Source organism: Myotis myotis, unplaced genomic scaffold (assembly GCF_014108235.1).
Source record: "Myotis myotis isolate mMyoMyo1 unplaced genomic scaffold, mMyoMyo1.p scaffold_m19_p_1, whole genome shotgun sequence".
NCBI lineage: Eukaryota > Metazoa > Chordata > Mammalia > Chiroptera > Vespertilionidae > Myotis > Myotis myotis.
Window position 1 is genome coordinate 174,708,368 of NW_023416313.1, and position 18,094 is coordinate 174,726,461.

Here is an 18,094-nt window from a genome sequence, read left to right on the forward strand (position 1 = left end):
TGTATTTGTAGCTGTCACATTTTCATTGAGTCTAAAGAGGGGTACAAACATCTGACTACTTCATTAGGTCTTCTGGAGAGGCATGCCTAAACATTCACATCTGGAATACATGCTTCATTATAAATTACTTTATTTCTCCTTTAAATTAGAGTTAAGGCATCATATTGATTTTCTGGGAAATTATTTGTATAGGTAGGTACATTATATATCAATTTTATTTCAGAATAGTAAATAGGGTACTACAACTTTTTTGTTACATATAAAAGGGTTATGAGTCAGATAGTTTTGAGAATTGCTGCTCTAGTAGCCACTACTCTTTTTCTCAACTTGTCATTTAAATAGGAAGCTCAGAATATTGGGACTTCATAAAAAAAGGGGAAAAGGGTTCTGAGTAAAGCAAGGATTATTTCCTTTTAGTAAAGTGTGTGGCAATAACAGTATTATTTAAGTTGACAGAAATATCTCTGGCCTAACACTCTTGTGTATGAATAGGTTAAATCTCATAAGTTACCTCTCAATTAGATAGGTTAATTTTTGGAAATTTATATTATAAAACACTTTAACAAGAATATTTTAAGTGGTATCCAAAAATTAACATACAAAAGCAAATTGGCACTCATGGTGAACAGCTAAGATACTGCCACCTAAAGTAGAAATGTTTTTTGTTCTCAGTTTCTTTTAAAGAGAATTCTTGGTTTGAGAGATAGAGCTTGAACAAAATAAGATTTACAGGGCAAATCTTCCTTCACTGGGGCTCTAGTCCAAAGTATAATACATGTTTTCTAAAATGTCAACATACTATTTGAATACTGTAGCTTACATTGAGACTATCTTATCTCAAAAATCAAATTTTCCTTTAAAATCATCTTTTATGGCAGCAACTTTGGAGAGGAAAGAGCATTGGACTTGGAGTCAGAAGACTTGGGTCTGAGTCCCGACTCTGCCACTCATTAGCAATGTGGCATTGGAAGAGTCATTTAGCCTCTCTGGGCCTCTTTTTATTTTTCAGTTATTTAATGGGCATAACTAACCTTACAGGACTGTTGAGACAGAGACAATAGATGGAAAGGTAACTTTGTAAATTGTAAAATAGCATGCAAACTTGAGAAATAATTAGGTTTTACTCTATTTCTTAAAAGTGGCAAATAGCTTTCTGTGGGAATACAATTCTAATAGTATTAAATATGTACTTATAGTTAAAGACAGGTATAAAATAGACTGTTTCTACCTTCGAAGTTCCATTGCTTGTCGCAATCTTTCAAAACGAACTAAATGTTCTCTAAGTCTTTGTTCCTTCATCTTTTCAAAAGGCAAGATGTCTTTCCTTCTGTAGTCTTTGTCCCTTCTTTTATCTAGGCTAGCTCTCTCCTTTTCCTTGCTTCTTCCATGAATCTGTAGAAAAAAATTATAGAAGGACTAGATGTTACAATAATTTTGGACTGTTTTCCACGTTCAGCTGGTCATTTAAAAACCTTAAGTGAGTAATGGCATTCCATTTTTCTTAGATTTTCTAGAATGGCATTATTACAGAACTAAATTAAAGAGGAAGGTTACAGAGATCCTGAATTATCTTTTTTTTGCAGACAGTAAAATTATATACAACATCCCTTTCAGAGACTTACTTTCTCATATCTTCCTCTTCTTGATGGCCTACAATGATCTCCTTTAGTTTGGTCTAGTATTACCATATGTCCAGGGCTCTTTGAGCCTAAGAGAGAAAAAAATATTAGATAAACATTAGATAAATGTCTAAAAATTATTTCATTTAAAAAATATAATGTGAAAATGCTGAACTCTTAAGACAACTAGATATTCACAAACCAATACATGAAATTAAAAAAACAACTTATTTTATGAGAACATAAATGCAAAGTTTTTAGAACTAGCTCAATCTGCTAATGCAAATATTTTCAGTAATACCAAAGGATCCCAACTCAACGATAGTTGTCAATCTATGATAGAATTAAGGCAGCCCAGATTTAATAGTAAGGAGGCTTAGTGCGACAAACACATTTGTTTTCTAGGAGTAAAAAATAAGACAATTAGTCCTATTGGACCTCCTTTTCTAAAACAGTAACACCTAACAATGAAGTTTAAATATTTATCTGGTTTTAATTTCAAGTTTTCCCTTCCACTGTAAAATTAAATTGTAGAATAAATTAGAAAGAAATTGAGAAGAAAGATACATAGCATACTTATTCGCTTCTTTTCTTCACTTTTTTTAATGAATTCAGAAGTTTGGCCACTTGATCCATTATCATTCTTCTCATCTTTACCTTCCATTTTCTTAGTATCCTTGCTTTCCTTTTTTTCAGATTTCTCAGACAACCTTTTCTCTTCTTTTTTGACAGAGGCTTGTGTCCTGACCACAGCACCGCACGCAAGAACACAACAGAATGAGAACTAGTGCATCAATGTACCAAAAAGTCAATGTACTTATCAAAAAATAAATCCTTACTTGCTACTTCTATCACTCATGTTTTTTTTGTCCCCAGAATTTCTGGAACTACTCTTTTCATCATTTTCTTTCTTTAATTCTTTCTTAGATGGATCACCTTTAACCTGAAAGGTTCAAATAGAAAAAAAAAAACTTTATGTTTTAAAGTTACATTTTTATGATTATTAAAAGTATATTGATGGTTGAAAATTTGAAAAATATAAACGCTAAAAAAATAAAAATGAATGCATAAAAATCATTCTTAATTTTACGTCTTACTAGTGTAACATTTTTAAATTGAGAATTACTAGTCCTCAAAGTAACTTTTTATAAAACAGGTAAGCTTACTTTTTCAACAGAGATTAACTGTCCATGCAGCTCAGTGCGATGAAGATGTGCAATACACCTGGACACCTCTGTGCTTGAAGACATAGTTACTATGCCATAGCACTTGGCTCCAGGACTTCGAGCATTTGTAACTACCTTTGCACTCAGAACCTGTAAAATAAGATTATACTTTAGAAAGTTTTACTTCACAACTACACAGATTTTAAATAGATGAAACTTCAGATCTGAGACTATTCAAGTTAAAGGATCTATTTAGGTACATAAATTCATGATAAGGACAAATTTGCATACATATAGTATATGTTTCATATACTTTTGATCACCATCTACCTTGCCTATAAATACTTAGTAAATATTCAAGGGAACAATTTAAAGCATCAAAAAGCAATTTATAATGAACTCATGTGCGTATTTGCATAACCCATGGACATAGATGGTAGAGTGGTGAGGGCTTCAGGGGGTAGAGGGGTTGCAGAGGGCAATGGGGAGGGAAAGGGACATATGTAATACTTTCAACAATAAAAATTTATTTTTTAAAAAAAGCAATTTATCTTTTTAGTTTTTCTTTTTATATTTTTCAAATATACAGCCAAAAACACAGTCCCATCAATTAAGTAATGGTACCCTTAATGAAAGCAAATAACATTCTCAATTAGATTTGGGCCAAAATTTCCATTACAGGACCCCTTGAATCTCTTAGAGAAAAAAAAAGGAAAGAAAGAAAACAAAAAAGATATGTGTCATACAGCCAGTGCAGTGGTCGAGCATTGAACCAGGAGGTCACAGTTTGATTCCCGGTCAGGGCTCATGCCAGGGTTGTGGACTCGCTCCCCAGTGTGGGGACATGCAGGAGGCAGCTAATCAATGATTCTCTCTCATCATTGATGTTTCTATCTCTCCTCCTGCCTTCCTCTCTGAAATCAATAAAAAAAAGGTGTCTAGAAAGTTCCTAAGTGGGTTTTAACATTGTTCTATAGTCTATAAGAAGCTTTCACAAATAATCAGCCATATATAAAAAAGCAGCCTTAAAAATGCATTCTAAAAATTTTACTTTAAAAAGACACTTTCCGCCCCAACCAGTTTGGCTCAGTGGATAGAGCATCGGCCTGAAGACTCAAGGGTCCCAGGTTCAATTCCGGTCAAGGGCATATACCTTGGTTGCGGGCACATACCCAGTGGGGAGTGTGCAGGAGGCAGCTGATTGATGTTTCTCTCTCACCGATGTTTTTAACTCTCTATCCCTCTCCCTTCCTCTCTGTAAAAAGTCAATAAAATATATTTAAAAAATAAAAATAAAAAATAAGACACTTTCCATTTATGGCCTTTTAAAATGTCTATTCCTATAAAAACAACAAATAATCTCAGCTTTAAAAAACGCATAGTTTGGAAATATAAGGCAGAGATGGGTGAGTGAGAAGAAAAGAAAAGTGATAGAGAGCAATCTAGGGTGAACAGAGGGGAACACAGACATAATGCCAGGAAGAGGTAAACAGGGAATTTAGGAGGTTTTATGGTTATAGGTGGCTAGAAACTTAGCTTTTATCTTTAACTCTGGGAAAGGCCAACTTGCCCAACAGCAATTTTATCAAGTGTGTGGTATCCTTCTACAGGTTTAGTCCTAATAAATGCCAACATTAAAATACTGTTTATTACCTCTAACAATAAATTACTGAAAGTTATACAAAAAGTATACCACAGCTGCCCTGGCCAGTGGTTAGAAGTTCATCCCACACACTGAAAGGCACAGGTTGGATTCCTGGCCCCAGTCAGGGCATATGTCAGAGGCAACCAGTGTGGGAGGCAACCAATCAATGTGTCTTTCTCACATCGATGTTTCTCTCTCTCTCCCTCCTCCTCTCCTACTCTCTCTAAAAGTCAATGAAAAAAATATCCTCGGCCCTAACCGGTTTGGCTCAGTGGATAGAGCATCGGCCTGTGGACTGAAGGGTCCCAGGTTTGATTCCGGTCAAGGGCATGTACCTTGGTTGGGGAGACATCCCAAGGAGGGCTGTGCAGGAGGCAGCTGATCAATGTTTCTCTCTCATGGGTGTTTCAAACTCTCTATCCCTCTCCCTTTCTCTCTGTAAAAAATCAATAAAATATATTAAAAATATATATATATATACATATCCTCGCGCCCTAGCTGGTTTGGCTCAGTGGAGAGAGCTTCGGCCTGCAGACTGAAGGGTTCCGGGTTCAGTTCCAATCAAGGGCACATGCCCGGGTTGTGGGCTCAATCCCCAGTAGGGGGCGTGCAAGAGGCAGCTAATCAATGATTCTCTTTCATAACTGATGTTTCTATCTCTCCCTCTCCCTTTCTCTCTGAATTCAATAAAAATATATTTAAAAAGAAAGAAAATCCTCGGGAAAAGATTAACAAAAACAAAACAATAAATTGAAAATAAAACAGGAAGTATACCACAGCTGCCCTGGCTGGTGTCTCAGTTGGTTGAGCGTCATCCTATACACCAGGAAGTAGCTGGTTCAATTCCTGGTCAAAGGCACACGCTCAGATTACAGCTCCATTCCCGGTAGGGGATGTGCAGGAGTTAACCTATCTCACATCAATGTTTCTCTCTCCCTCTCCCTTCCTCTCTAAAAATCAACAAACAGTTCTTTTTTTTTTTTAAAAAAAAAGGTATAACACAACTGATCTCGGGACTATAATTCTCAGTGTTCTGTTCTGTATAATTAAATTAGAAAACAAAAAAACCCATCAACTCCTAAAATCAAGAAAACAGATTTTTATAATATTCACTAGAGGCCCAGTGCACGAAAATTTGTGCACTTGAGGGGGGGTGGGCGCGGGTCCCCTCAGCCCAGCCTGCGCCCTCTGGTAGTCTGGGACCCCTCAGGGATGTCCGACTGATGGCTCAGGCCCGCTCCCTCGGGGAACAGGCCTAAGCTGGCAGTCGGACATCCTTAGCACTGCCACGGAGGCAGGAGAGGCTCCCACCACCACTGCTGTGCTGGCCAGCCATGAGCCAGCTTCTGGCTGAGCAGCACTCCCCCTGTGGAAGTGCACTGACCACCAGGGGGCAGCTCCTGAGTTAAGTGTCTGCCCCGTGGTGGCCAGTGCGCGTCATCGCGACCGGTCGTTCCCAGTCGTTCCACCATTAGGGTCAATTTGGATATTATCTTTTTATTATATAGGATTAATGGCTATTTGCCAGTATTGATTTAATAAATATTTGAAAGCCTATCATGTGCACACACAGCAGATAAGGCCCCTGTTATCAATTAGCTTACAGTGGAGTAGGTTAATAAATAATGTATTTTAAAATTTAAGTAGAAACTAATGAGTGCCCTAAGGGTTACAGATCAACTGCAATTCAATTTAACAACTATTAATTGAATATTCAATTCATTTTTGACTATTTTTCTCTTCCATTAGTTTTCCCTTGTCAGAGAAACTTTTCCTAGTGAAGCAAACCACAGTCAAGCCTCCCCTTTTGTTCTCTTAGCACTGTGTACCCTGCTATCACAGCACATACCACTTCATCTAACTAAGTATTATTTTTACCAGTTTCACATTTTTCTCCAGCACTGGACTGTTTTGTTTTTTCCAATTCTATATCCCATTGCCTAATATTAGTCTACCTATATTTTCTAGATGACCAGATCTGCCTCAGCAATCCTAGGTCCTAGAAAAATCAGGATGAATGTGATGAATAAAACTCAGTTCCTGGCTTAAGTGGGCTCAAAATATGAGCTTTCAATACAAAGATTCCCCAGGGCTCAGAGTGAGAGAATATGATGAAACTCACCATTACCATAGAACTCAATAATTATGCCTATATCAGTCCTAAGAGAAATAAGAGAAACAATTTTGACTAAATCCTTGTTTCAAATAAAGATAGTAGAAACATGGATAAAAAGGCAAAAAGAATGTACCTTTCCATATTTGCCAAAGAGGTTCTTCAAATCAGCAGCTTTGGTATTAGAAGAAAGTCCACTAACCCAGATATTTTTAGTTGAGCTTCCACTGCTCCCACTAGTACTACTTGTACTTCCTAGAATAGATTCAATTATCAGACAGTTAAGTATCTCAATTGGATTTTTTAAAACAAAATTATTAGGACCACATTCTTTCAAAACTATAAAAACCTCTCATTTAATTTTGACAGTATAACTTACTCTATCAAAACCAACCACAATAATAGGCAATGCAACCATAGTGAGGAAACAAGTCTGAATACTGCATTCTTTCTACTAAATGAATTTTAAGTGGATAAAAACATCAACCACATGGTCTTGGACTTTTGCTGTTAAGTGTAATAATTTATACTCTACCACTGCACTACATAAATACAGGCAACCAGGAAACAGTTATCTAGGAATGAAAGACTGCTTAATTACCTATATTTATTATGGGGTTTAGGTTCTGAAAAATTGGGGGTGCAAGAGGGAAATGTCAAAGCAAGAATTTAAATGTTTAATAACAAAGGCTAACCAACCATCTCATTTTCATTATTTATTAGAGAAAGAGTAAGAGAAAGTGGAAATTATATGCAGTTGGATAACTCTAGACTTAACCAAAGAAAATCTTCTAAAACAAATTAATTACAAGAATAAAGACAGAGCCCTAACCGGTTTGGCTCAGTGGATAGAGCGTCGGCCTGCGGACTGAAGGGTCCCAGGTTTGATTCCGGTCAAGGGCATGTACCTGGGTTGCGGGCACATCCCTAGTAGGAGGTGTGCAGGAGGCAGCTGATCGATGTTTCTCTCTCATCGATGTTTCTAACTCTCTATCCCTCTCCCTTCCTCTCTGTAAAACATCAATAAAATATATTTTTAAAAAGTTTGTATAAAAAAAAAAAATAAAGACAGAAACCTTAACATTCTTTAGATAGGTAAACGGTTATATGAATGATTTCTGTATTATTTCCATACACAAATTACAGTTTCACACATACAAATGTCAGTTCTTAGACTATAGGCCTAGTTAGTCACCCTTCAGTGCGTTTCTTCAAATGTGCTGTTATTGAAGGGGAATTTTCATTCATTTGACTTTATTTGGAAACTAATTCTTAACCACTATAAGTATATAAGCAATTAAAAGTAACAATTTTAATAGCTTCAAGTTAATATATGTAGAAAGAGTTAAAATTTTCAATGTTTTTAAAGACTATGTGCCACAAGTTTTAGTTGAAGAATTAGTCAGTGTAGACTTATGAGAAGACAACATACACCTACCTGACTTGAATATTTTAAATATGAATGGTTGCTGCATTCCTATTCTTATGGAACACATTTATTAAAAGGATCTGTTTTATCTTATGAAATGTCAACCAGTTTGTGTATCATTTTTGTTACCAGTAACATTTGAGCCCACATATTTTTCTAATTACAGATTTAAACATTTTTAATAGGAGAAAGTTAACATTTAACCAAGATTACTCCTCCTGAATTTAAAGAATAACAATAAATTTATTATATCTTACCTAGTAACCAAAACTGTTAAGAACCTAGGTATTGCAATTAATTGTAAATTAATAAACAATCATAAAATTTCTAACTATTAAAATATGCCAAGAAAATACACTAAATAAACCATATAAGACATATGCCACTCCTTTTTGGCATAAAATAGGTATTTTAGGCACTAAAATAGGTATTTTAGGATTTTGTATTACCTGAATGATATTATTTCTTTAAAAAAAACAGAAATATTTTTCATGTAGACAGCATATATATAAGATGAAACTATAGCGTATGGCCTTGAGATAACCAGAGACTTCCCAGTAACAGAAAGCAATCAAATATTGTACCTTTAAGCTTACAAGACTTTAAAATAAAACTATTTTCCTATATAAGATTCCAAATAAGTCAAATTAGGAAGTAAATTCTGAAGAATTAAAATATACTGCATACCGGTTATGTTACTAGAAGTATGCCCTGATTTGATGAATGAAAAACAAAACCAGGGGAGGGTGGGGGAAGGGGGAGAGATCAACCAAAGGATTTGTATGTATTCATATAAGCATAACCAAAGGACACGGACACCAGGGGGGTGAGGGCATGAGCAGGGGGGGGGGCGCGGGCAATGGGGGAGATAAGGACACATATGTAATACCTTAATCAATAAAGAAAGGGGGGAAAAAAACCATAAAACCAAATATTAAAGACTGATTTCTTTTAAATATTATATTCCACAAATATCTATAAGTATAATTTATAACACATTTCCTACTAGAAAGAACAGGGGTAAGGCTGTGGTGGAGTGCAGGGGTTACAAATGACTGCAACTAGAAATAAAATACTTCTGAAATCATAATGTAAAAACTGGAATATCTATCATATTAATATTCAATACAGTTACTTGAAAACAATGTTAAAAACACATTCCAAAGGGATTTTTAGCATACTCAAATTAGTTTACAAATTAACTAAAAAGTAATGCTTCTATCACACTGAGAGTATGCTGTAGTCTAACTCCATAGTTTACACAAAGGCCATCCAAAATTTTTAGTACATCAATTTCAAGGACTAAATGTCAAAGGAAACCAGATGCAATTATTCCTTTTTTAATGAAAATATACAATTTACCATTGAAATAAATAGAAATAAATCCATTACCTTTGTCATCTTTGGATGATGTCTTGCTGTCTTTAGATTCCTTTGAAGAGCTAAAGAAGCAAATCACCAGAAAAAAAATTGAAAACAAAAAACAAAGAAACAAAAATCGAACAGCTTGATATTGGCTATATTTCAAACTGGTACTATTCATACAAATTAACAATTCCAAAGGCCTAGATTAGGTTATTTGAACAAATGAGTCCCTTAGGATTCTTGCACTGATTTTCCCCAAGATGCCTGAAGATCTAGATTTTCTGACAATTCTATTCAGTGGATATATGGCCATCTTCTCCAGATTTCAGGACTGGGACTTGACTTCATTTGTGTTGTTAGGACTGATAGTTGTTCATTAACCATCATCACAAGGATTTTTAAAAATAAAACACAAAAAATTGTCAATTTGAAAAAACAAAAAACAACAAAAAAAAACAAATATATGCTGACAATTCGACAATGCAATCAGTAGAACACACTGCATATTATGAAGATCTTGAAAAAAAATTTTTAAGTAACTTATGACGGTCAAAAATATTATAGGCAGGATCATAAGAACTAATTACAGTACATGGTCTTGAAGCCACCCCCTTAATGTAGAGTGATCTTATTGAATGCTGGAATTCAGTATCGTAAAGAACTGACATAGAAAAACAAACCTCTTTGCTTGACCAGAGGCCCCAGTAGACGAGGGCCCTTTCTTCAAAGTATCCTTTTCTTTGTCTCCAGATTCTGCTTTCTTAGTACTTTCTCTGGCTTCCTTCTCGACAGGATCACCCTTCACGAAGTCTTCCTTCTTACCATCTTTTCGGTTCGCATTCATCTCATAATCCTTGGTTTCCTTCTCCGGGCTCTGTGCAATGGCGTCCTGCCCATCTTTTGGCTTACTTGCTTCAGAATCTGTAATTTTCACATTTTTACCTGTTTCTAGGAGGTCATCACCATCAAAATCCAGAGTGATGGCATCTTCAGCCTGGATTGTGACCGAGATGTTGTCATCCTCAGCTTCTTTCACAGTCGCATTAGCTTCCATCTCTTCGTGAGCTGTGTGATCAGCCTCAGCTAGGCTCCCTTCTGAAGGAAGAGGTTTAGATACTTCTTGTGTACCATCACCAGAACCTGCTATATCTAAGAGGATTTAACAGGAATAAATATGGCAAAACAAGAAGTTTAAACAATTTCATATTCATAAGCTAGAATAGGACCTAGAAAATATAAAGCCAGTTATTAGCACTGATGGAAGGTTAGGAAAAAAACACAAGGGTATTAACTAATATAACAATCCTTTACCCAGGATTACTTATTCTTCATGGGGGAAAAATGATCTCTATATATAGATACTAAACAACAAAACTGAGAAAATGGTTTCATCCTGAGGATACCAGCTCTTCATTTCTGGTTATAAGTTAATGGCATACGGAAGATTTTTTTTCCCTCTCCAGGAGATAGTGACAAATGTGAAGATGTTATTCAATGTTCGAATCGTCTTGGGATTTAGTCCTTGTGACCTTCAGAACTCCCATGGTGACGTCTTGAAAGGTCACAGCCTGAGGATATCAGTCAGTCTTCAAAGTATTTCGGGCCCCATCTTTTTCGTTCTTCTTATTTAATTCTTGGGTAGTCCAGAATCATATGGGAAACTGCTACAGAAAGCTCCAAAGATGGCCTGCTCCATTATGTTCAGGAAATTGGTTATTTCCAGTCTTCATCCTGTCCAGTCAGTCCCGTAGGTACCATTTTCAAAAGATGTCTTGCATTCCCCCAAAGAGAAAGACTTCAGGCATGAGATTTTCTTTCAGTCAGTAACTTTACTTCATCATTGCTTCTAGGCTTTTTATTTTGTCTTGCTAAGAACCCTGTTCCATGTCCTTTCTACTCCAAAGTAGGATCCTTTGACCTCTGTCCAAGAACTCTTCCATAATCTTGTACTGACCACATGTATTGCCACAATGTCCCTGTAATTGTAATGGGTGAGACAGCTCTCCTAAACTACTAAAACTGTCAGAAGACTGTATGAAAGTTTGTTTAAGCAACAAACAAAAAGTCAGTCTCTTAGTCACCCACCATTTTTAGGAACATGTGCAAAATTAACTATCTGTTTACATGCTATAACTCCAATAAGCACATATGAGTTACTGCAGTGCCAGTCTTATGGATATAATCAACTTACCGTATGCTAGAAATTTTTAAATTAAAATTAGGCTAAATAAAAAATGGCATTGTCCACTACAGTAACTAATATGTACCATTAAGTTATAACATATTTTAAGTGTGAAAAGAAAATTAAAACCAATTGAAAAATAAAATCAAAATATTAACTTAATTTACTAAATTGATAAATTTAAAAATAAACGTATTTAAAAATAATATTTCAAATAAGGAATGCTTTATTTTCATATAATTTACTGTTTTTCTAAATATCAGCAATTTTGAAACTCTACTTAGCATCACACATACCTTTCTCATTTTCTTCTTCCTCACCATCCTGAAATTCAAAGAATAATTAAATGTTAAATTAAGTCACTTAAAACTGGATTTTAGTAATAGTACAAAATCAGTCAACTTAAATTGGTATATAATTTAACAATATTATTTAGGGATACCTATCACTAAAAGACGTAGAATATTCCAATAAAAATAAGAGCCCATTTAAGGAAATGTGGCACATGCCTGATATGATTTTAGATAAGAAAACAGGCAAATCCATCAAAAATTAGATAACGCACTGGATAATTTTTCAGTATTCAAAGCTAGTTTATATAACCCAAATCTTACTCATATTAAGAGCTGCCAATAAAAAGAACAAACTGATTTTTTATGTAACTCAGTTCATTCTTAAGGCACACTGTTCAAAACAGTACAAGAAAATATAACCTCAAGACATACACTTTGATGAGCTTAAATGTATATTAACAGACAAAATAAACAAAAAACACACTCCCCTTTTAGGCATCTCAGAATAAAAGAAGGAAGACTATAAAACTAGTTAGTTTCAAATTATTCATTCCTTCTTATCCATTAAAAATGAATTCATAGCGCTAGTTGGTTTGGTTCAGTGGCTAGAGCGTTGGCCTGCAGGTTTGATTTCGGTCAAGGCACGTACCTCAGTTGCAGGCTCGATCCCTGGCCCTGGTCTGGGCGCATGAGGGAGGCAACCAATTGGTATGTCTCTCTCACATTCATGTTTTCTCTTTGTCTCTCCCCTTTCCTTTCACTCTCTCTAAAAATCAATGGGAAAATATCCTCTGGTGAGGATTAACAAACAAACAAAAAAAGAATTCATAGTTGTCACATAGACAATGGCCAACCACTCTAATAATTTACATTTAATAAATAAGTTAACATTTGTGCTATAGGTAATCAAAACAAGGTAACTTTTGTTTTTAAATGAGTGATTTTAAAATATGTGATCTTCACCTAATCTAAAATTAAGCATGTGTTAGCTTGAAAACAGGAATACCACAAAGGGAAAAATCTTATTTACACCAAGCAAATACAGCAAAACTCCCTGAAGTAATAACACGAAGATAGAACCTACATTTCCCCAAGTTAAATATCATAACGAATAAGCAAAGTAATAAGCACTATAGTCCCAATAATACAAAAAATTAAGGGATGTTTTAATTTACAACTTTAAAAAATAAAACCTGTGTAGAAGTAGGTCACTTTCAGTCAAAGCAGTGTGAATTTACCACATACAAAGCTTTAGGGTAGTGATTCTCAAACTTGGAGTCTGTACCAGTATCTGGAAGGGCTTATTAAAACATTGCTGAGTACCAACCCCAGAGTGTCTGATTCAAGTCTGGAGTGGGGCTTGAGAATTTGCGTCTCTAACAAGTTTTCAGGTGATGCTGATGCCGTTGGTGCAGGGACTACAGTTTAAGAACCACTCACATGCTTTAGAGTGATAGCCTAGCAGTAAAAGAAGACTCACAGCAACATTTAACTGTAAACAAAACTTTAAATGTTTATCTTACAACACAATTTCAGATTCATATAAAAGCATGTATTCCTTAAAATAGCAAATATCTTACCATATGCTCAAAATTACATTTGGATAACTACCATATTTCTAAGAAAGCATTTTAATAAATTTTTTACTTTAAGTTAACCCACAAGTGTCCAATGAAGGAATGACCAATTGTTTTACACACTAAAGTAATATGACAAAAACTAAAAACACCAAACCAACTAAGCCACAGCTTAGAAAGTAAAATAGTCCAAAATAAGTTGATTATTGATAATAATGTGAACCCTATTATTATATTACATTATGTTCTAATAATCTCAATTATTGTATTTGAACAAGTTGTTGTACTGGAAATAGCTGTAATCATTACATTTCTAATCTGCAACATTTGGAAAGGAAAGAAAAATACTTTAACTTGGGTAGAGGGGTAGGCCATATCAGCAAAGGGTAAGTTATGCTAGGATTATCGATACATCTTTTTCTTACAAACTCTCTGACTTTAGTAATTTATCTCGGAGGAATAAGTGAACTAGAATACCTTAACTTTTACTTAAAAGCAGAACAAATGAACCTAAGGAAGGCAACTTGCTTCTCCTTTATCTACTTCTGATGCCAACAGCAAACCACTTCCAAGTTAATCTTTTAAAGATCAATATTGATGGATTCAAGGAAAAAAAATGGCCGAAACCGGTTTGGCTCAGTGGCTAGAGTATCGGCCTGTGGACTGAAGGGTCCCGGGTTCGATTCCGGTCAGGGGCATGTGCCTTGGTTGCAGGCACATCCCCAGTAGGAGATGTGCAGGAGGTGGCTGATAGATGTTTCTCTCTCATTGATGTTTCTGGCTCTCTATCTCTCTCCCTTCCTCTCTGTAAAAAATCAATAAAATATATTAAAAAAAAAAAAAAAGGAAAAAATGGCCAAATTATTTGCTATTCTGAAAAATAAAATTCAAATACTGTGATGTAAAAAAGATAAAAACAAAACAAACCCTTTCTGGCTATGGTTCCCACCAATTAGAAATCTTACTTCTAGCTGCTAAACTAACCAGAAAGGTTTGCCTTATTTGGCTGCCAAGGTTTTAGATATCTATCCTAATTATTCAACATGCTTTCTGAAGGGTTTCATAACTTTAGTTTCTCAAAATAATGCTTTGCTACATATACTTAAGTGTCCCTAGGAGAAGCCTCTTAACCCAGCTTCTAGAACATAAAACCAATTACCATGGGGGTGAAGCACAAAAGCAACTAGGGTTAATAAAAAAGATGAGCCATGCATCAGAACACATTTATTTTACTGAGAAGTTATGTGCAGTAAACATTGCACTACTAAAGTTAAACCAAAAGTCAAAAATAAGCCTAAAGCCCTAGCCGGTTTGGCTCAGTGGATAGAGCGTTGGCCTGCAGACTGAAGGGCCCCAGGTTCAATTCTGCTCAAGGGCATATGCTGGGGTTGTAGACTCAATCCCCAGTAGGGAGCGTGCAGAAGGCAGCCAATCAATGATTCTCTCTCATCATTGATGTTTCTATCTCCCTTTCCCTCTCCTTTCCTCTCTGAAATCAATAAAAATATATTTTTTTAAAAAGCCTAAAAATCCTTGAAATAAAGAAACAAACCATGAAATACAAGAAAGAAAATGGGAAAATTTTCCTGTCTAAATGCTATATATGCACAGACATGATACAAACCCAAAGCTTCTCTATTTTTTATTTTATCGTAGGAGAAGCAATGATTACTAAGAGACAATGATTACTAAGAGCAATGATTACAAGGCTAAGACTTATTTTTCAGTTAACAAAGTGGTTGGTATTTACCCATTCTGTTACCTTCCCCTAGTCCAGTGATGGTGAACCTATGACACACGTGTCAGACGTGACACGTGAACTCATTTTTTTGGTTGATTTTTCTTTGTTAAATGGCATTTAAATATATAAAATAAATATCAAAAATATAAGTCTTTGTTTTACTATGGTTGCAAGTATCAAAAAATTTCTATATGTGACACGGCACCAGAGTTAAGTTAGGGTTTTTCAAAATGCTGACACGCCGAGCTCAAAAGGTTCGCCATCACTGCCCTAGTCAGTGGTCGGCAAACTCATTAGTCAACAGAGCCAAATATCAACAGTACAACGATTGAAATTTCTTTTGAGAGCCAAATTTTTTAAACTTAAACTATATAGGTAGGTACATTGTTATTAACTTAATTAGGGTACTCCTAAGGCTTAGGAAGAGCCACACTCAAGGGGCCAAAGAGCCGCATGTGGCTCGTGAGCCACAGTTTGTTGACCACGGCCCTAGGTTAATCTTGTGACACATATATATCATGTGCTAACTAAGAAGACTGCTTCTGAAAGGCCTCCTTTCCCCTGACTTGTATATAAACACTGTATTCAGCTTGGCTGATTTAAAACAAATCTTCAAAATAACCCTATCCATCTGGCAATATGCTAACGATAATGGGAAGTATAAAATATCTGGCACATAATACACAATAAATAGCCATTGAATGAATTTACTGAATAAATATAGTGAAGACACTGCTATTTTTAGGTGGAGGGACTGAATTGACTGCTCCTTTTTATATATGTAAAGAGTTTAACTGCTGTACTGTGTCAGTATCACAGAATTCACTAGTGTGAATTTACTAGAAAACATTTACTAGTGTGGAGTTATTTAATGAAAAGAATACCAGATTAGGCATCATGGGACCTGAATATCTTGTATTTTGTCTTTACCACTAAAACAGTTTTACTCTGTGGTACTGTCATCTATCTAGATGAATTTCACCTTTAACATAGAGAGAGATATGACCTAAATAGTGTATATATAATTAAATAAGATAATGGATGTAAGAAGTTCTTCATAAAAAGTAAAGCATTAGGAAAAAGCTTTATGGAGGAAATGGAGATAAATCTGCCTTTGAGAGGTATATAGACTTCATATGTCAAAAAAAGGGGCAAAGGCAAATAGAGAAAGGAATACAGGGTGTCCCCCAAAAATGTATATGCACTTTAACAGCCTGATAGCTCAATTTTGAAAAGGAAATGTATTTTAATAAACACTGCCTTTATAATTAATTATTCAAAGTGTATGTATACATTTTTTGGGACACCCTATATACATGATGTGATCATAGAAAACAGAAGATTGAGACTACAGGAAATTTTAAAGAATTAAAGCATTAGCAAATACAAACATTTTTGAGAAAAATTTCCAGAAAATTCTAAAGTAACTGTATCTTAAAGTTAGTAATACAAGCCCTGGCTGGTGTAGTTCAGCTGGTTACAGCATCATCCTGTGCACCAAAGGATTGCGGGTGTGATTCCAGGTCAGGGCACCTATCCAGGTTGTAGGTTTGATCCCCTATGTGTATGTAAGGCAACCTATTGATGTTTCTCTCTCTCTCTCCCTCTCCCTCTAAAATCAATAAAAACACGTCCTGGGGTGGGATGGATGGATAGAGATATATATATATATATACACACACACACACACACACACACATATATATATATACACACACAGATACATACATACACATACCAAATTCTATCTAGTATGACAAACTGCTTAGAGGCTAACACCTAAAGGCTAAAGATTTAAGCTTCAAGTCAAAGCTGGAAGATTGGCTTTAAATAAATACATCTCTATACAAATATATTGCCTATTTACTTATACTTTTTTTGTTGCTGTTAATCCTCACCAGAGGATACTTTTCCATTGATTTTTAGAGAGTGGAAGGGAGGGGGAGAGACACAGAAAGAGAAACATCACTGTGAGAGAGAGACATCAATTTGCTGCCTCCTGCACATACCACAACCAGGGCCAGGGATTGAGCCTGCAACCCAGGCATGTATCCTTGACCAAAATCAAACCCAAGACCTATTCGCAGGCCAACGCTCTACCCACTGAGCAAACTGGCTAGGGTGTTAAAAGCAAATAATAATCATGACTTTTAAGTTTACCAATAAGGGTATGGGTGAAGGGGACTTTTTAGAATATATCTTGTCTTATAGCTTTTACTTTGGATAATTTTAAAATAAGATTAAAATTTTAAAAAAGCAATACCTAAATACTGAAAATAAAATAAAACAAGTCAACCTAAGCATGTATTAGCTGGTGTATAACAATATAGAGCAGAACTGTACAAAAAAACAATAATTTGTTCATTCTTACAGGAGTACATCCTTAGAAGAGAACTAACTGGAGGGGACAAAAATCTTAAATTATTTTCAATAATCATATTGGTATTGATTGGTATTATCATCCTAAGACTGTTGTAGGTGTGCTGTGAAATAAATGAAGTCATTAACTGAGAAATATAAGAACCATATGAACTCATAATCAATTTTACCTTAAAAGTAAAACAAACAAAAAAAACACATTCTCTTGCACTGTACAGTGAAAAGGAAATGAAAAACCCTTCCCCTGAGTCTGCTGTCTTAAAATAGCATTTACAAATCAAAGGGAAAAAAATGGCTGATTTTAGGTCTAGAGCAGGAACTAGAACAGGGGTGGGCAACCCCTGGCAAGCGTGCCAAACATGGCACACCAGTTAACTTTTGCACACGAAACCCTCTCATAATTTTCCATTTACAATTTTTTTCTTACTATCGACTTTTTTATTTTTCAGATAAATTCAGTATAGGTGCATCTTAGATAAATAAATAATTTTACATAACAAGTTATCTTAAAGACCATAGACATGGATTGATGAGAGAGGGGAAGAACTATTTCTATGCCTCTGCCTTAACTCTCCCTGCCTTCCT

General features: G+C 35.3%; 1 protein-coding gene across 6 annotated transcripts in view; it reads right to left on the bottom strand.

The window, feature by feature from the left end:
- The window catches only part of SLTM (SAFB like transcription modulator), a 58,002-nt gene that overhangs the window by 18,897 nt on the left and 21,011 nt on the right, over window positions 1-18,094 (bottom strand). For 4 of the 6 annotated variants that reach the window (XR_004966716.1, XM_036303017.1, XM_036303042.1 and 1 more), the window contains exons 6-14: window positions 11,816-11,843; window positions 10,018-10,486; window positions 9,365-9,414; window positions 6,680-6,798; window positions 2,786-2,935; window positions 2,459-2,562; window positions 2,196-2,362; window positions 1,623-1,708; window positions 1,229-1,392 (exon numbers count right to left, since the gene is read on the bottom strand). Coding sequence is in view for 5 of the 6 variants with exons in the window: in XM_036303017.1 (XP_036158910.1) it covers window positions 1,229-1,392; window positions 1,623-1,708; window positions 2,196-2,362; window positions 2,459-2,562; window positions 2,786-2,935; window positions 6,680-6,798; window positions 9,365-9,414; window positions 10,018-10,486; window positions 11,816-11,843 (1,337 nt within the window). In the remaining variant the exon portion in view is untranslated. The remainder of the gene's footprint in view (window positions 1-1,228; window positions 1,393-1,622; window positions 1,709-2,195; window positions 2,363-2,458; window positions 2,563-2,785; window positions 2,936-6,679; window positions 6,799-9,364; window positions 9,415-10,017; window positions 10,487-11,815; window positions 11,844-18,094) is intronic. The other 2 variants (XM_036303032.1, XM_036303023.1) reach the window with 1 other exon arrangement.